The 17,359-nt window shown below is 65.9% G+C and overlaps 3 protein-coding genes across 9 annotated transcripts in view; 2 read left to right on the top strand and 1 right to left on the bottom strand.

Annotated features, from left to right (window-relative positions):
* PPFIA3 (PPFI scaffold protein A3) overlaps positions 1–16,655 on the top strand; it is a 29,863-nt gene extending 13,208 nt beyond the window's left edge. Inside the window, exons 17-30 of one of the 4 annotated variants that reach the window (XM_070063098.2) lie at positions 5–168; positions 293–420; positions 1,087–1,180; positions 1,438–1,519; positions 1,948–2,148; positions 2,826–2,888; positions 3,051–3,077; positions 3,897–4,072; positions 4,318–4,415; positions 4,730–4,905; positions 4,990–5,058; positions 5,158–5,329; positions 6,057–6,128; positions 16,520–16,655. In XM_070063098.2, the coding sequence (XP_069919199.2) occupies positions 5–168; positions 293–420; positions 1,087–1,180; positions 1,438–1,519; positions 1,948–2,148; positions 2,826–2,888; positions 3,051–3,077; positions 3,897–4,072; positions 4,318–4,415; positions 4,730–4,905; positions 4,990–5,058; positions 5,158–5,329; positions 6,057–6,115 (1,509 nt within the window). In that variant the 3' untranslated portion in view covers positions 6,116–6,128; positions 16,520–16,655. Of the gene's footprint in view, positions 1–4; positions 169–292; positions 421–1,086; positions 1,181–1,437; positions 1,520–1,947; positions 2,149–2,825; positions 2,889–3,050; positions 3,078–3,896; positions 4,073–4,317; positions 4,416–4,729; positions 4,906–4,989; positions 5,059–5,157; positions 5,330–6,056; positions 6,926–7,526; positions 7,546–16,519 lie in introns of those variants that run through there. The other 3 variants (XM_070063097.2, XM_051828816.3, XM_051828817.3) reach the window with 3 other exon arrangements.
* Positions 6,913–12,005, bottom strand: HRC (histidine rich calcium binding protein). Of its 2 annotated transcripts, XM_089318648.1 has the most exons (7): positions 10,085–12,005; positions 8,516–9,997; positions 8,373–8,443; positions 7,926–7,994; positions 7,644–7,698; positions 7,295–7,331; positions 6,913–7,208 (listed from the first exon to the last, which is right to left on the bottom strand). In XM_089318648.1, exons 1-7 carry the CDS (start codon positions 10,809–10,811, stop codon positions 7,172–7,174), a joined length of 2,478 nt encoding a protein of 825 aa, XP_089174774.1. In that variant the 5' UTR covers positions 10,812–12,005; the 3' UTR covers positions 6,913–7,171.
* TRPM4 (transient receptor potential cation channel subfamily M member 4) overlaps positions 12,008–17,359 on the top strand; it is a 30,631-nt gene continuing 25,279 nt past the window's right edge. For all 3 annotated transcript variants that reach the window (XR_016224619.1, XM_070063096.2, XM_089318972.1), the window contains exons 1-3: positions 12,008–12,179; positions 12,405–12,472; positions 16,520–16,694. Coding sequence is in view for 2 of the 3 variants with exons in the window: in XM_070063096.2 (XP_069919197.2) it covers positions 12,156–12,179; positions 12,405–12,472; positions 16,520–16,694 (267 nt within the window). In the remaining variant the exon portion in view is untranslated. The remainder of the gene's footprint in view (positions 12,180–12,404; positions 12,473–16,519; positions 16,695–17,359) is intronic.

Below are 17,359 nucleotides of genomic sequence, written 5' to 3'. Positions count from 1 at the left end.
CCAGAATCATGTCCCCAAGGAGGACGCCGGGGTTCCGCGAGGGGAGGGGCCTGCCCTCCCAGGAGACACGCCACCCCCCACCCCTCGCTCTGCCCGTCTGGAGCGCATGACTCAGGCCCTGGCTCTGCAGGCGGGGTCCTTGGAAGATGGGGGGCCTCCACGGGGAAGGTCAGCAGGGACGGGGGCTGGGGACCAAGAGGGGTGGGATGGGAGAGCATGGTGGCTCGGGGGTGGTGGTGGCGGGGGCTCCCCATCCCGGAAGGGGCGTGCCCTCACTCTCTTGCTTACCTAGCGAAGGCACCCCGGATTCCCTGCACAAAGCCCCCAAGAAGAAAAGCATCAAGTCGTCCATAGGCCGACTCTTTGGCAAGAAGGAGAAGGGGAGAATGGGGTCTCCAGGCCGGGAGAGCTCTTCTCTGGGTAGGGAACCCCATTCCAACCTCCCCCTCCCCCCCCCTTCCTCCTCCTCTCCTGGCTCTGTATGCACGTGGGAGGGCAGAGGAGGGGAGAAGAAGGGGCCCGCGGGCCTTCCGGGGTTGCTGGGTAGGTAAATGAATGCGTCGTTTCATTTACCTATTTGTTTATTTGAGAGGGAGAGTCACAGGCGGAGAGGGAGAGGCAGAGAGCAGTCTTCCGTCCGTTGGCTCACTCCCCACCAGCACCCCTGTGAGGTGCAGGCGCCGCAGGTGGAGGCTTAACCTTCCACGCCAGGCGTGCGCGGCGCCTGCTGGGACTGGCCTGTATGAGCTGTGGTCTCACGAGCTCAGTGAGCCGCCTGACACAACGTGGGTCACTTGGCCATGGCCTTGGTGGGGTTCCTATACCATGGAAATTGGCAAATCATACAAACCAGGGACTCCCATCTCCCCACCCAGGGGCTGATGGGTAAGCATTCACACCCTGCCACCTTACCTGGCCTGTTCACTGCCTGGGGGGCGACCCTGCTCCCTGCCTGGCTCTGTCACCCCCCCCCCCGGGTGTGGCCTCCCTCACCGCGCCCTCAGGGCCTCTGCCGTCCTGGCTTCCTCCTCCCCACCCCCGGCAGGAGACATTCTGCTCCAACTTCTGACCCTTGCCCGCCTTCAGCTGGAACACCCTCTGACGAGACGCTGGCCACGGACCCTCTGGGGCTAGCCAAGCTGACAGGCCCAGGTGACAAGGACCGGAGGAACAAGAGGAAGTGAGTGTGTGTGTGTGTGTGTGTGCGTGGTCATGGTGAACACGCCTGAGAATAAAATGCCGCCAGGGAGTGTCCATGGCCCTGAACTCGCTTGCCTGGGAAGTCCTCGACTTTTTCTTCGGATGGGGGTGGGGAGCTCACGGAGACTCACACATAATTTTTGACCTTCTGCCGTGTTTCTGAGTGCTTTCCTGTGTGTGCGTGGCTGAGAGCTGGGGTCCCCCTCCTGACGGCCCCGCTCTGCCCTCGCCCTGCAGGCATGAACTGCTGGAGGAGGCCTGCCGCCAGGGCCTGCCGTTTGCTGCCTGGGACGGGCCCACCGTGGTCTCCTGGCTGGAGGTACCAGGGCCCGGAAGTGATGATCCCCAGCCCCCCCCCCAGCGGCCTCATGGGGGGGGGTCTCCCATCCCAGAAGTGGGGTGGGGTGGGCTGGGTGGTGGGGACCTGGGAGGGGTCAGGCTTGCTGTCCATTTAAACAGCTTCTTTCTCCTTTTCCTCCCACCCCCATGTCTCTGGCCACCCCCACCCGGTCCTGGCCCCTGGGTCTTCCCCCATGCCTCTCTCTGTTTTTCTGCATCTCTCCCCGTTTCTGTGTGTTCCTCGTGCCTCATGTCTCTGGACCTGTCTCCGCCGCTCTCTCCCCTCCACCCGGCCGCGTCTCCACCTGACTCCCCCATGTTCCTGGGCGCCCCGTTTTTCTCCTGGCGAAACTCCCCGCGTCTGCCTCGCCCCCACTTGCCTCTCCCCTCTCCCCCGCTCTGCCCCAGCTGTGGGTGGGCATGCCCGCCTGGTACGTGGCCGCCTGCCGGGCCAACGTCAAAAGTGGCGCCATCATGGCCAACTTGTCGGACACGGAGATCCAGCGGGAGATCGGCATCAGCAACCCGCTGCACCGCCTCAAGCTGCGCCTGGCCATCCAGGAGATGGTGTCGCTCACCTCCCCGTCGGCCCCCGCCTCCTCCCGCACGGTGAGCGAGCGCCCGGGGAGACCCTCCCGCGCCACACCCCCGAATTTCCCCGCAGCATTGACTGCCTTCCCATCATTCCATCCTTTCCTCCCAACTTTTTATTAAGAGAACTCCAACGTAGAGAAAAACGCGCGCACCGACCGTGCCGGCGTCCAGTGCTGGCCAGCGCTCGGCCACACCTGCTGTGCGTGTGAGTGTGTGTGCGCATGCGTGTGTGTGTGTGCGCATGCGTGTGTGTGTTTCCTAGGGTGCTTGAATTTGGGGACATCCTAACAGGCGAGCCCCAAAATTACTTCAGCGGGTTTTTCCCTTATGACATGGGGAAAACCAGTCTTACCGTCCCATCCACTATTCGGCCTGTGTTCAAATCCCCGCCCCCACGACCGCAGGGACCGGCCCTGTTGGGCTCCTTGCCCTGCACCGGGCGCCGGGGCTGGGGGCGTCCTGCCCACCCCGGGGCGTCGCTGGGAGCAGCTGACGTCGCCGCCTTCTCAGCCATCACCACGCCAGTGTGAGGTCACACGCGTGACGTCATTGGCGGCCACAGGCCCGGCTCCTGTGGCGGGAGTCTGGCGCCCGGCGGGAGTTCAGTAGAGGGTCGCCGCTCTTCTCGGTCGTGGCTGGACCGTGTGCAGGCCGGGGGCTTCTCCCACCCCCATGACACCCGTGCCCCTCAGTCCACAGGGAACGTGTGGATGACGCACGAGGAGATGGAGTCGCTCACAGCCACGACCAAGCCTGTGAGTGCCCCCTGCCGGCGGCCGTGGGGGTGGCACTGACCCTCCTTGGGGGCGGGGGCGGGCACTGTGTCCGCGGCTGGCTGTCCGTCCGCCTGTTCCTCCGCCCTCCTCTGCCTGCCCCTAACCCGCCCCTTCTCTCCCCTCTTCCCACTAACGGGTCAGGAGACCAAGGAGATCAGCTGGGAGCAGGTAGGGGTGCGGGGCGGGCGCGGGCGCATGAGCAGGCCGTGCACGCTGCATGGACGCCCCTCCTCTACCAGCCTTGCCCCTCCCCCGAGTCCCACCATCCCCACGGGGGCGCTGACCCAGCTCTGCCTAGCGGATTTCTCTGTGGCCTGGGGGGGGGGCGGTGGATGTGCGAGCCCAGACTTCCATCATCAGCCCGGTGGGCCTGGCGTGCCGCTGCTGAGGGTTACAGGGGTCCTTGTCACTGCGGACACTAGAGGGCGCCGCTGAGCAGCCTGGTGGGCTGCTGGCTGGGGGCGGGGTCTATGTGGGACTGCGCCAGCGCACTGGCCACAGGGGGACGAGGAGATGGTGGCGACAGGCAGGCCAGACTGAACGAGGGTTTGGGGAGGCAGAGATGCACTTCCTCCTCCAGTGGGGACAGGCGCGGCCTCAGCCCGGGGTGGGGGCGGGGGCGCGAGGTCGGGCTGTGGCCTCTGTTTGCAGCTAGGGGAGGTGACGGTGGTCTCCGTTGGGTTGATCCAGAATCTTGTGGAAGACGGCTAGCCCAGCGCTCCTCAGCATGTGTGTGTGTGTGGGGGGTGCGGTGAAAATGCATTTACTGGCATTGCCGCAGGCGGGGCAGGGGTCTGCAACTCTGTAGCGGCAGGTGCTCCAGCCGAATGCTCTAAGGCTCCTGTGTTGGGGGTAGCTTGGCACAGGCCCGTTGTTCCGAGCAGTGTAAGGGTGCACTGGGGTGGGGGGGGACTGGACTGTGCCTTTTCGTACACACCTGGGTGCTGCGAGAGGCCTGACCGAGCCCTCACCTGCCTGTGGCCCCAGATCCTGGCTTACGGCGACATGAACCACGAGTGGGTGGGCAACGACTGGCTGCCCAGCCTGGGGCTGCCCCAGTACCGCAGCTACTTCATGGAGTCGCTGGTGGACGCGCGGATGTTGGACCACCTCAACAAGAAGGAGCTCAGGGGCCAGCTGAAGATGGTGGACAGCTTCCACAGGTGGGCACCGCCCGGGGCGCTCACGCGCGGGGGCGGGGCCGGCGTGGGGAACCCTAGGATTCTCTCTGGTCAGCTCTGGACACAGCCCGCTGGGTAACCCCACCCTCCTTCCGAGTTGGCTGACCGGAAGTGGCAGTCAGCAGGTCCCAGCAGTGAGCCCCCTGCCCCCCCAGAAGTCCACGCCAGTGGGGAGAGCGCGGTGGTCGCTGCCAGCGGCCTCGTGACCCCCCTCTCCCGCCCCGCAGGGTGAGTCTGCACTATGGGATCTTGTGTCTCAAACGGCTCAACTATGACCGGAAGGACCTGGAGCGGAGGAGGGAGGAGAGCCAGACCCAGATCCGGGGTGAGTCCCTCCTGGGCCGCGGGGGAGGGGGAGAGGAGGGAGGAGAGCCAGACCCAGATGCGGGGTGAGTCCCGCCCGGGCCGTGGGCGAGGGGGAGAGGAGGGAGGAGAGCCAGACCCAGATGCGGGGTGAGTCCCGTCCGGGCCGCGGGGGAGGGGGAGAAGAGGGAGGAGAGCCAGACCCAGATCCGGGGTGAGTCCCGCCCGGGCCGCGGGGGAGGGGGAGAGGAGGGAGGAGAGCCAGACCCAGATGCGTGGTGAGTCCCGCCCGGGCTGTGGGGGAGGCCGAGGCTGAGCCCCCTCCTGCCCCCCCAGACGTGATGGTGTGGTCCAATGAGCGAGTCATGGGCTGGGTGTCCGGGCTGGGCCTGAAGGAGTTCGCCACGAACCTCACGGAGAGCGGGGTGCACGGGGCGCTGCTCGCCCTGGACGAGACCTTCGACTACTCCGACCTGGCCCTGCTGCTGCAGATCCCCACGCAGAACGCGCAGGTGAGCGGCGGCGGGTCCCGCGGCACGCCCGGGGGCGTCCCCGCTCGCTGGCCGCCCGCCAACCCTCCTCCCGCACCCCTGCAGGCCCGGCAGCTCCTGGAGAAGGAGTTCAGCAACCTCATCTCCTTAGGCACAGACAGACGGCTGGACGAGGTGGGCGCCAGGGGCGGGGCCGCAGGAGGCGCGGCCCGCCGAGGGGCGGGGCCAGCGCCGGGCCCCAGCCCCTCACCCGGGGCTGGCTCCTCTACCTAGGACAGCGCCAAGTCTTTCAGCCGCTCGCCGTCCTGGCGGAAGATGTTCCGGGAGAAGGACCTCCGAGGGGTCACCCCCGACTCGGCGGAGATGCTGCCCCCCAACTTTCGTTCAGCTGCAGCTGGAGCCCTGGGCTCGCCGGGGCTCCCTCTCCGGAAGCTGCAGCCGGAAGGTGGGGGGGTCTCCCCAGGGCCGCAGCCTCTGCTCCCACCCCCTTCCCCAGGGTGGGAGATGGACTGACTTAACCCCGGGCCCTGGAAGAGCCACCCCTGGCAAGTGGGCCGCCCCACAGTCCAGCTCCCCCACGACCCCTTCCAGGGTGCGAGATGAGCCAGCCCGGTCCCCTCGGCGCCTCCCTGGAGCCAGGGTCCGCGGGGAAGGCCAGGGCACGGGGTGGGCTCAGGCGACGTCCTGATACGCAGAGGGGGAGCCAAGGGAGGGCTCAAGAGGCCCGGGGGTGCTCGGGCAGGGGGCGCTCAGAGGCCTGGAGGGGTGCTGGGTGGGGGGGACACTCAGAGGCTGTGGGGGGTGCTGGGGTGGGGGTGCTCAGAGGCCTGGAGGGGTGCTGGGTGGGGGGACACTCAGAGGCCAGGGGGCTGGGCGGGGGACGCTCAGAGGCTGTGGGGGGTGCTGGGGCGGGGGGGCGCTCAGGGGCCTGGAGGGGTGCTGGGTGGGGGCCGCTCAGAGGCTGTGGGGGTGCTCAGAGGCCTGGAGGGGTGCTGGGTGGGGGGACACTCAGAGGCCCGGGGGGCTGGGCGGGGGACGCTCAGAGGCTGTGGGGGGTGCTGGGGCGGGGGGCGCTCAGGGGCCTAGAGGGGTGCTGGGTTGGGGGGACAATCAGAGGCCGGGGGGCTGGGCGCGGGGCGCTCCTGGCTGAGCCGCCGCCGCCCTCCCTCCAGGCCAGACCTCCGGGAGCTCCCGGGCCGACGGCGTTTCGGTGCGGACCTACTCCTGCTAGTGTGGGGCTGCAGGTGAGGACGGCTCCGGGCGGTCTGGGGGCGCGGGGCGCGGCTCAGCGGGCCCCCCTGCTCTGCACACTGCCCGGCGTCGACGCAGGCGACCGCAGCCGGATGGAAGAGGCCGCTCCCGCTCCGGCCTGCAGCGCGCGCTCGCCGGGGACGGCGGGCGGGACCATCTGCGCGGACCGGGGGGGGGGCCGCGCGTCCCCGCCTCGCAGATGGACTGGGCCTGGACCCAACCACGGGAGCCGGACTGAGGGGGGGAGAAGAGGGCAGGAAGAGCTCCCGGCCGACTTCCGCCCCCCTTTTGTCTACTTTGTAACTTATCGATCCGTTTCCGACGGGAGACAGGTGCCCTCTCGCGCAGGGGGGCGGGGCTTCCCTCCCGGGCCGCATGCAGGGCGCGGCCGCCCCCTCCCCTCTTCCCTGCCCAGGTCGCGGGGCCCAGGTCTTCCTTCTTCGTCCGAAAGGAGGGGAGGGGGACTCGCTGCTACAAGCCTCGCCCCCCGTGCCACTCAGCCCCGCCCCGCCACGGCCGGCCGCCGGCCCCCAGGGTCCTCTGCGGGCGGGGTCTCCTTCCCCTCCCACCTCCCCGTGTCTCGTGTCCCCGGGGCCACCCCGCCCCCCGTGCTGTGGCCGTGTCCGTGCCCCGGGGGCGGGGGGCTCCGGGGTTTGCATGGGAGAATCCTCTACCCGCGATGTCGCTGGGGGACGCGGGCCGCTGGGGGAGCCCTCGCCCCCGACCCTCGGTCGGCCTCGCGCCCCTGCGGCCACTCAGTGCTCACGGGTAAAGAGAACCGTTTCAAAAAGCTTGCGTGTTGACTGATTTGGGGGCAGGGGGTGAGCGAGCGAGCGAGCCAAGCCGCCGCCTCGGGGCCCCAGGGGTTCAGGGCCCGTGTCCCGCAGGCCCCCGAGCCCGGCGACCCCCACCCCCGTTGCTCGCGGTCCCGAGAATCCAAAGCCGGCTCCCGGCCGCGAGGTTTCGGGGCGCGCGTTTATTCAGGGGGACAAATCCGGCTCGCCGTCCCGGGAGGCCTCCCTGCGGCGCGGCCAGCTCACGGCTCCGGCGTCTCCAGCATGTCCGCCAGGGCCCTGCGGAGGAGGCAGGACGCAGGCCACTCAGAAGCCGGGGAGGGAGGCCCGGGCCGGGCTCGGCGCCCCCGGCTCCCCGCACTTACTTGTATAGGGACGAGGAGAAGTAGTCGACGTAGCTTCCTGCGGGGCAGCAGAGAGCGCGCAGGGGCGCGGGGTTAGGGCCGCCCCCGCCGCTCAATCGGAGCCCCTCCCCTCCCAGCCCCTCGAGGCCCCGCCCCTTCCCCGGTTGGGGGCGTTCCCCTTCTCTGGTGGCCCCGCCCCTGTTATAGGCCCGCCCCGCAAGCTTCGCAGCGTATTTTTTCCCCTTGGCTTCAGCAACCCCTCCCGGATTCCTCCCGTGCAAGGCGCGCCGCATCCGAGGGCTGGCCACCTGCCCACCCTACCTGCGGCCCCCACCGGGGTTCACCTTGCGGGGGCCCCGCCCTTGCTCACCTGGCGTGCAGACAGTTTCACAGACAAGCGGGCAGAGGTAGCAGAACTGACAGTGCTGGGGGCGGGGACGAGGAGAGAGTGAGCAGGAGGGCGTGGCGGGGGCGGAGCCTGAGGCTAGGTCGCGATGAAGGGGTGGGGTCAGGGCTGCGTGGGGGGCGTGGCTTTGGGGTTGGAGACCAGGGTTAGGGGCGGGAGAGCGGTGCTGAGATGGCCCGGGCCAGGGTCAGGGTCATCAGGGGTCAGGGTCAGGGGTCAGGGTCGGGTCAGGCCTGGCGCCTTCACCTGGCACTGGTCGCAGTGCTCGCCCATGCTGTCCTCGTCACAGTGACAGTGCTCGCATTCAGTGCAGCGCTGGGGGCCAGAGCAGCCTGGTTAGACGGAAGGCCCAGCCCCGCTTGGCAGACAGACCCTGCCCCCTTGTAACCTCCAGCACTGACCGCACCGTCTTTGCCTCAAAGCGCTCCCCTGCCCCCCGTCACCTACCCCAGGGCGACCGGGTCCCCTGGGCACTGTAGCTGGAACTGTGGTCCCCCCCCCAGCTAGCCAGCCCTCAGACTGTCCCTCCTGCAGGACCCGGCCCCTCCCCCACGCCCCTCGGTGGGACCCAGGCCTCCTCCCCGGGTTCCTGGCCTGCGCTCTCTCCCCGGTGTGACCCCTCAGTATCTTCTACCCCGGAGCTGCCCCGCCCCTCCCTCGCTGGACCCCAGGGCCCCTGGGCTGGCGACCCACGTTGCAGAAGGTGCAGTAGCCACACAGGGACCCTTGCTGGTAGTTGCCGTACTCCTGGGTGTCCTCTGGCCCTGTGGGGACAGGAGGGACACAGTGACCCAGCTGCCTTGGCTCCCGCCCGTCCCACGGGGCCGGCCACCTACCTGTGTCTTCAGCACTCTCCTCACTGGAGGCCCCTCCAGCTGCCTCCCTCCCGGACAGTGGGTTGGGGATGATGGTGAAGGGGAGCCGGCCTTCCTCCTCCTCCTCCTCCTCCTCCTCCTCCTCCTCCTCCTCCTCCCTGTGGTGGCGTAGTGGGGCCTGAACCTTAGCGCTCTCTCCTCTCCTGTCCTCTTCCTCCTGGTCTTCCTGGCTCAGGCTGCGGCCATGGCCTTCCTCCTCATCTTCCTCGTCTTCCAGGCTGTGGTGGTGGGTGCCTTTCTGCTCCTCCTCCTCCTCAGAGCCGCCCCTCTTCACACGGCTTCCGTCCTTGACCCCCGCGGGTCCCGGGGACTCAGGGCCAACCTCCTCTTTCAGGGACCCTCTGTGATGATGTACAGTGTCTTCCGGGGGGTGGCCTTGCTGCCTGGGGCTGGAGGCTGGATGGCCACGCTCAGCAGAGGTGTCCGTGTCTCCCATCCTGTGCTGGTGGTGGCCGGGGACTTCCGTCTGATGCTCCTCTGCGTGGCCCTCTCTGCTCCTGTGGCCAGGGGGTGGGTGGCTTGCAACGTGGTGGCCAGCCTTGACCGTGAGCTCCTCCTCCCCCCCTTCCTCCTCCCCTCCGGGGCCGTGGTGGGCGTGTCTGGGAACCTGGTGCCAGTGGTCGGTGGACACACCCTCTTCTTCACCTTCCTTGTCTCCGTGGCCTTGGTGCCCGTGGTCGGGGACGTGATGATGGTGCTCATCCGAGGTCACCTCAGCCTCTTCTTTCCCGTGGCCTTGGTGCCTGTGGGCCTGGTGCCCATTCTCAGTGCTGTCATCACCATCATCATCATCACCACCATCATCTTCCTCATGGCCTCGGTGCCCACGGTGAGGGACGTGATGGTGTTCACCTTCGTCATCATCATCTTCATCTTCTTCCTCTCCGTGGCCCCGGTGCCTGTGGGCCTGGTGACGGTCGCTCTCAGTAGAGTCACCTTCGTCATCATCTTCCTCATCCTCTTCCTCTCTGTGGCCCCGGTGCCTGTGGGCCTGGTGATGGTCGCTCTCAGTAGAGTCGCCTTCGTCATCATCATCTTCATCCTCTTCCTCTCTGTGGCCCCGGTGCCTGTGGGCCTGGTGACGGTCACTCTCAGTAGAGTCGCCTTCGTCATCATCATCTTCATCCTCTTCCTCTCTGTGGCCCCGGTGCCTGTGGGCCTGGTGACGGTCACTCTCAGTAGAGTCGCCTTCGTCATCATCATCTTCATCCTCTTCCTCTCTGTGGCCCCGGTGCCTGTGGGCCTGGTGACGGTCACTCTCAGTAGAGTCGCCTTCGTCATCATCATCATCGTCATCCTCTTCCTCTCTGTGGCCCCGGTGCCTGTGGGCCTGGTGACGGTCACTCTCAGTAGAGTCACCTTCGTCATCATCATCTTCATCCTCTTCCTCTCTGTGGCCCCGGTGCCTGTGGGCCTGGTGACGGTCGCTTTCAGTAGAGTCACCTTCGTCATCATCATCTTCCTCATCCTCTTCCTCTTCGTGGCCCCGGTGCCTGTGGGCCTGGTGATGGTCGCTCTCAGTAGAGTCGCCTTCGTCATCATCATCATCTTCATCTTCTTCCTCTCTGTGGCCCCGGTGCCTGTGGGCCTGGTGACGGTCGCTCTCAGTAGAGTCATCATCCTCGTCTTCCTCATCTTCCTTCCCGTGGCCCCGGTGCCTGTGCTCTGGGGAGACCTCCTCCTCCTCCTCCTCTTCTTCACCCTCTTCCTCCCCCCCGTGGCCTCGGGGTGCACGCCTGAGGACATGGCGGGGACGCTCGCTGGAGATGACATCCTCGTCCTCCTCTTCGTGGCCGTGGCCGTGGCTGCCATGCTCGGCTAGGTCTTCCGCGCCTGCCTCGCCGTGGCCTCCATGCCCGGGGGCCTGTCGAGCCTGCTCCCTGTGGACACCCTCCTCAGAGACACTCTCGTCTCCAGCCTCAGGGCTGTGATACCTGTGTCCTTGGGGTTGGTGGCCGTATTCCCTGGAGACTTCGTCGTCCGTCTCTCCGTGGTCTCTGTGGCTCCAGAAGTGATGTCCGTTCTCCATGGACACGTCCTCATTCTCCTCCCCAGGGCTTCGGTGGCTGTGGCCATGGTGGCCAAGCCCGGCCGCCGCCGCCTCCCCTGAGGGCCCTGGGGCGCCTGCATTGTTGATCCAGGTGCTGGGGCCCAGCCCAGCCCCTCTCAGCTGCTGGGTGACGGCAGGAGGGAGGAGCAGGCTGGCCACAGCGGCCCAGAGGAGACAAGTGTGCAGCCACGGTCCCCGGCAGCCCATGGGGACAGACGGCACAGCGGCCCCTGGGGTGGCTCCAGCGACCTGACGGCTGTGCGGGTGAATGCTGGGGTCCTTGTCCCCTTTCTGGTCCGATTCTTGCTTTCCCTCTGCGTCTCTCCCCCACGCTGGCTCTCACCGCCTCTGCCCTTCTGCCTTCTGTGGCTCCCAGACACCCCTCTGAGGCTGGCTCAGGAGCCCCCTGACCTCCCTCTCGGGCCCTCCCTCCCCACTCCCCAGCCAATAGGGTCTCTCTCCTCCCCTCTCTGCGGCTAAATTTACTCTCGGCCCTGAGTTATTCCTGGTCAGCCCCCGCCTGCCCCTCCCCTGCTGCTCTTCCCCCTCCAAGCTGGGGAGGGGGTGGGAGAAGGGGTCTCTTCCTGGTCAGGAGAGGGGACAGGGACTTGACATTGGACTGACAAGTGCCTGGTGTTTGGCATGAGCACCAAGTCAAATTGGGGGAGCCTGGAGAACTTTGGAGGGTAGGAGAGACTTAGCAGAGGGGAACCCCAGCCATGGAAAGATTAGGGGCATGCATCGTGGGGTTTCCAGACAGAATGGGGTCCTTTGGGATCATGGGACGGGATGAGAGGAACCTGCCCCAACACACACACACACACACACACACACACGTCCTGTCTCTGGACTTCAGGTCTGGGGGCAGGGGACCTAGAGGCCAGGGCTATAAATACAGCCGGGGCGGGAGGGGGTTCAGGTTACCGAGGCCCCAGCTGTCCTCATCAGACAGAGCTGGCGGATGGCTGGCGCCCCCCCCCCCCGCTGTCAGCCGGCGTCTCCCCCTCACCTGTCACCAGTGCCCTTGCCCGCTGGGGCTCCATGCACCGGCATGGGTGCCCCTTCTTCATTTCTGTCTCCTGGTCTCTGTGCCCCCACCACAGGGTCCCGACCCCCTGTCACTCTGAGTGTCCCCCTCCCACAATGTACCTCTCCCCAAATTTCAGTTCTGCCTTTTTGAAATCTGACTCCAGTCTCTGGGTACCCCTCCCCTTCGGACTCTGGCCCCCACCTGTGTCACTGGGGTCAGTGGCCCCTCCCTCATCTCTGGGATGCCTCCTGTCGCCTCCTCTGTGATCTTGTCACTCTGGCCCTGATGGTTGCCCCGCCACCCACACCCGCCAGCCCCGGCCTCTGCGCCCTGCGCGCTGCGGTCCCCCTCGTCTCCCGGTGCCGGGCCTCGGGCCGCCCTCTCCCCGCCTCCCGCTGACGTCTCCGCCCGCCCCGCCCAGGCTGGGCCGGGAGGTGGCGGATCCGGTTTGTCCGGGGCGAGTCGGGAGCGGGGTGCAGAGCGGTTGTGGCAGCCCCAGGGCGGCCGGGCTGCGCGGCGGCATGGTGGGTTCGGAGAAGGAGCAGGTACGGCGCGGAGCCCCGGGGCGGAGCGCACGCGGGGCGGGGACGCCTCCCGGCTCCCGGACGCGGGGCGCTGGGGACCCAGGCTCTCAGGGTGGGGCAGGTTCTCGGGTCCTGGACTCCCGTGTCGGGGTGGGGCCCGCGGTGAGGGACTCGGCGCCCCCCGGGGACCAGCCCCGGGTCCCCCTTACCCGACGCCCCCACTCCGCCTTCTGCTCCGGTCCTCAGAGCTGGATCCCCAAGATCTTTAAGAAGAAGACGTGTACGACATTCATAGCGGACCCCGAAGACCCCGGGTGAGCTAGCGGGCCGACCCGGGCATCCCCGGCCCTCCGGCCCCGCCCTGGCCCCGCCCCCGCCCCTATCCGGGCGCCTAGGACCCTCCCAAGGGCGTTCCTGCGGCGCCGTGGCTGACCGGGGCCCGGGTCCGCCGAGACGCCTCCGACTCCCCTGGCCGGGGCTGGGGTCCCTGCGCGCCAGGGCTGGGTTCTGTTTCTCTTCTTCCTGGGCCTCTCCCTGGTCGCCGTCTCTCCGTGTCACTTTGTGTCTCCGCTGGGTCGTTCCCAGGGACGCTCGCTCGGCAGAATTCAGCGGCTGGCCGGGGTTCCAATTTCACACGTGCTGTGTGGCTGCGGGGCAGGCGTTTTCCCTCTCTGGGCCGAGTTTGTCACCCGGGTAGGCCCTCCCGCCTGGGCTCTTGTGAGAATTAAACAAGTTAATGCTTTTATTGTTATTTTTTCTGGGCCAGCGCCCAGCCCAGGCTGTTAGCACTGGAAGTGTGCAGCTCCCACTGGGAGGGAGTAGTTACCGCACCCTGCGGGTGCCATCCTAGCCTGGACAGCGTGGTTGCCGACCGACCTATTGGCCTTCAGCGATGGTCTCTTAGGGGCTGTGGGCTCCTCTGTGGTTTGCAGCATGGTCCTTGGGGGCGTTCCGCATCCAGTGTGCTTGGCTGTGCGTGCTGTGTGGCCGGCAGCCCTCGTGCAGGTGCGCTAGGCACGGATGCTGCAAAACCCATGATGGTTGGGAGCAGCGTGTGGTCAGGAGAGGCTGCGGCTGGTGGCCAGAGGCCAACGAGGCAGAGGGTGGACTGGAGTAACACAGGAAGTGGAGCCTGCCAGGGACACCCTGGGCCCCGGGAGAGCTGAGGGGGAGGCGCCTGGCTAAGACTTAAGAGGGGACGCGGGGTGTCGCTGGAAGAGGAGCTGGGGCTGGAGCGAGCTGCGTGGCAGTGACTCTGGGGTGGGAACAGCGTGCAAAGTCCTCCTTAATGACAGAGCGAAGTTCAGGTGCAAGGAGCTCGCTCACCGAAGAGGAAGCCGCGCAGAGGAGGGCAGGGCCTCAGAGCCCACCCTGGAGGCGCTGGGACCCGGCCCTGGGGCGTTGGGTGCCATAGAAAGGGTGGGGCCGTCGCTGGGTGTGGAACAGTCCTGGGGGAGCTGTGTGAGGATGGGCGTGAGCTCGGACGCCAGGGGCAAAGCTGGGGCAGGGGTCTAAGTGGGAGGGGGAGAGGCCTGAGCCAGGCTAGCCTGGGGGATGGGGCAAAGGATGAGGGTGGGAGGGTGGAGCTTGGGGGCGACAGGTGTGGGGAGAGTGAGGACTGGGGGAGGAGGGTGTGCATGCATGGCCTGGTGCCAGGGGCTTCCTGCTTGGGGCGGGGTCATAGGTGAGGCCTGGGGGGACCAGGGGCAGGTGCAACCTTGGTCTGGCCTCAGGGCAAGACGTCTGGGATCAGGAGGCCGGAGCTGCCTGGCCGAGGAACTGGAAGTGGGTGAGGAGTCGCGGGAAGCAGGAGACAGTGGGGCAGGGTGCGCTCAGGGAGGCTGGACTCAGCTCGGAGGCTGGTTTTGATTTGTCGTTTTCTTTCGCAAAGAAGGATGTTTTCACACACCTGCCTCCCAAGGCCTCCGGCTAAATACGGGCTTCAGATCCCAGCCGACTTCCTCCCGTTAGGTGTGAGCTGGGCCCCGGGCCTGGAGCCTGTGAGCCGGGCAGGGAAGCCACCTGGGCCTCCTCTGGGGAGCCGAAAAAAGGCAGAGCGGCTGGGGTGGGGGGCGGGAGGAGGGAGGGGGAGGAGGAGGAGGGAGGGGGAGGAGGAGGAAGAGGAGGAGGAGGAGGCGGCGGCAGCGGCGGTGGGGGAGGCCAGTGGAGCCGGCTGACCCTGCCAGGGATCGCGCGCAGCCTTTGAGCTGTGGCCAGTGCCACGTGCGCCTCCATCAGATGAGACCTCAATAGGGGTATTGTGTTTGGGGCCACACAGGTAACCGCTGATCTTGCTGGGAACAGTTTCGGTTTCGGTGGCCGCAAAGAGGAGAGGGGGCGAAGAGGAGAGAGGGCTGTCCACCAAGACATGCCATGTCCAGTATGGCAGCCCTCGCCACGCGTGGTGCCCGGGCGCTTGAAATGTGGCCCTGGGACTGATGAGCTGAGGGTTTTTTTTAATTTAAAGATGTATTTATTTTATTTGAAAGAGTTATAGAGAAGGAGACACACACACACACACACACACACACACAAAGAGAGAGAGAGAGAAAGAGAGAGAGAGAGGTCTCCTATCCTCTGACTCACTCCCAAATGGCCACAACAGCCAGGGCTGGACCAGGCCAGAGCCAGGAGCCAGGAGCTTCATCCAGGCCTCCAACCTGGGTGCAGAAGCCCAAGCACTGGGGCCATCTTCCACTGCTTTTCCCAAGCCATAGCAGGGAGCTGGGTGGGAAGTGGAGCAGCCAGGATTCGAACCTGCGCCCATACGGGATGCCGGCACTGCAGGCAGAAGCTTAACCTGCTGCGCCACAGCGCCGGCCCTGGAGCTGAGTTTTTTATTTGATTTCACATCAGTTTGTTAGAGCCTCAGGAGCCCCTTGAGTGTAAGGAATCCTGCGTGGGCAGGAACTGGTGGGTGGACAGTGCAGGCCCTGACCATTCCTTGATAAAGTCTTGCTGCATGTGTGGACATAGCTGGAGGGGACCATGGGGGTGCTGTCCAAGGATGGGGTTGGGGTGGGTGAAAGGGTAGTGTGGGTAAACTGAGGCACGCCCTGGCGTCAGAAGGGGAGTGCTGCGTCCCGGGGCCGGGAGCTCACGCTGTGCGGATGTGGCGGCCGCCACTCCGGCATGCGACGTCTGCACGACTTTTGCCAAACCCCCATGGGGGGGGGGACCTTCAAAAAGCTCATGGGAAATGGAATTTAAGAAGTTCAGTGTGTTTGGCGCAAAAATATTTTGGGATCCACGCAGCTTCTTCGTGGTCTGTGTTTCCACGCAGTCCCCTCGCGGCATCTGGCCGTCGTTCCCGAAATCGGCCCTGGCTCCGGCACATTCAGTCCCGCTCGCTGTCTGAACTCTTTCTGGATTCAGGGACCAAGGGGCTTTGATACTTTTTTTTTTTTTTTTTAAAGATTTACTTATTTGAAAGAGTTACAGTGAGGGAAGGAGAGAGAGAGAGAGAGAGAGAGAGAGAGAGAGAGAGAGAGATCACTCCCCAGATGGCCACAACGGCTGGAGCTGTGCTGATCCAAAGCCTGGAGCCAGGAGCTCATTCCAGGTCTCCCATACAAGTGCAGGGGCCCAAGCACTTGGGCCATCATCTGCTGCTTTCCCGGGTGCGTTAGCAGGGAGCTGGATCGGACATGGAGCAGCCGGGACTCGAACCGGCGCTGATGGGGACGCTTGTGTCACAGGCGGCGGCTTTACCCACTGGGCCACAGCGCCGGCCCCAGGGTCCACTGCCCACGGGTCCTTCATTCCCTCAGGCCCCTGTTCTCGTTCTTTGCAACTCCGATGCCGGTCACACATAGCAGCACGGGCAGCGTGCACAGATTTAGGGGGGAAGGTGTTTTCCACAGGAGAACCATAAATGGAAAGCCCGTTGCATTTGCGAGTAACAAAAGCTTAGGCCAGGACGGATTCTGGCAGAGCCCTCTCCTGGGCTGCACCAGGGGACCCGAGCAAGGAGCGGTGCCCTCCCTGTGCTGTTCAAGGGTATTTAAAGCTCAGAGGCGGCTCCGGCTGGGACTGGTATGCAGCTCCCTGCAGAAAACCTCGTCTTTGTGTTAGGTCTTGGCGCCTCGTGGTTGCCTTTGGGCTCAGAGAGGTGAAGCCACTTGCCTGAAGCCGCACCGCTGCCCCAGCCTCTGGCAAGGAGCAGTTTCAGTCCCTCTCTGCTCTCTGCTGGGGCTCGCCGGGGCCAGTGTGGCTTCCCTCTGGGGAAGGGGACGGACAGGGCCCCAGGGTGGCCGCTGGTCCGTGTAGACAGCTTCCTGTTCAACTGTGTGGACACTTCTCTGGATGCTGGGGGCCGGTGGGGACACCCCCGGCTCACGCTCCCGCCCTCACACCCCCAGAGGGACTCTGTGCCAGTGCGGCCGCCCCCGGAGCGCCCACCCCTCCGTGGCCGTGGAAGATGCCTTCGGGGCAGCCGTGGTGACCGAGTGGGACAGTGACGTGCACACCACGGAGAAGCCCACAGATGCCTTCGGGGACCTGGACTTCATGGGCGCTGGTCGCAATCCCAGCAACGTGAGGCCTGCGTGTCTTGGGGGTGGCTTTGGGGGTGTGCAGCATGACTCAGGGATCCCTGGGCCAGGATCTGGGCTGTCCCAGCTGGGCTTTGCATCTTCCTATGCATCTGTCCCATCCCCCCTGCTCTGGGTCTCTGTCGCCCTCTCTCTCTGGGTGTCTGTCCCCTCTCTCTGGGTCTCTGTCCCCTCTCTGGGTCTCTGTCCCCTCTCTCTGGGTCTCTGTCCCCTCTCTCTCTGGGTCTCTGCCCCCCACCCGGGTCTCTGTCCCCTCTCTGGGTCTCTGTCCCCTCTCTCTGGGTCTCTGTCCCCTCTCTCTCTGGGTCTCTGTCCTCTCTCTCTGGGTCTCTGTCCCCTCTCTCTGGGTCTCTGTCCCCTCTCTCTCTGGGTCTCTGTCCTCTCTCTGGGTCTCTGCCCCTCTCTCTGGGTCTCTGTCCCCTCTCTCTCTGGCTCTCTGTCCTCTCTCTCTCTGGGTCTCTGTCCCCTCTCTCTGGGTCTCTGTCCCCTCTCTCTCTGGGTCTCTGTCCCCTCTCTCTGGGTCTCTGTCCTCTCTCTGGGTCTCTGTCTCCTCTCTCTGGGTCTCTGTCTCCTCTCTCTGGTCTCTGTCCCCTCTCTCTGGGTCTCTGTCCCCTCTCTCTGGGTCTCTGTCCCCTCTCTCTGGGTTTC

Source organism: Oryctolagus cuniculus, chromosome 18, assembly GCF_051225735.1.
Source record: "Oryctolagus cuniculus isolate XC-2025 breed Fujian yellow rabbit chromosome 18, ASM5122573v1, whole genome shotgun sequence".
Lineage (NCBI taxonomy): Eukaryota > Metazoa > Chordata > Mammalia > Lagomorpha > Leporidae > Oryctolagus > Oryctolagus cuniculus.
Note: the sequence above shows the minus strand (reverse complement) of the source record. Positions and strands in the feature narration are given on the sequence as shown.

Bases quoted from the DNA above. Each gene is read 5' to 3' on its own strand.
- HRC (XM_089318648.1), bottom strand. From the start codon at position 10,811: ATGGGCTGCCGGGGACCGTGGCTGCACACTTGTCTCCTCTGGGCCGCT. The intron at 9,998-10,084 runs GCGACTCTACTG...ATGATGACGAAG, and splicing joins AGATGATGATGATGACGAAG to GTGACTCTACTGAAAGCGAC. The intron at 7,699-7,925 runs GTGAAGGCGCCA...CCCCGCCCCCAG, and splicing joins AGCACTGCGACCAGTGCCAG to CACTGTCAGTTCTGCTACCT.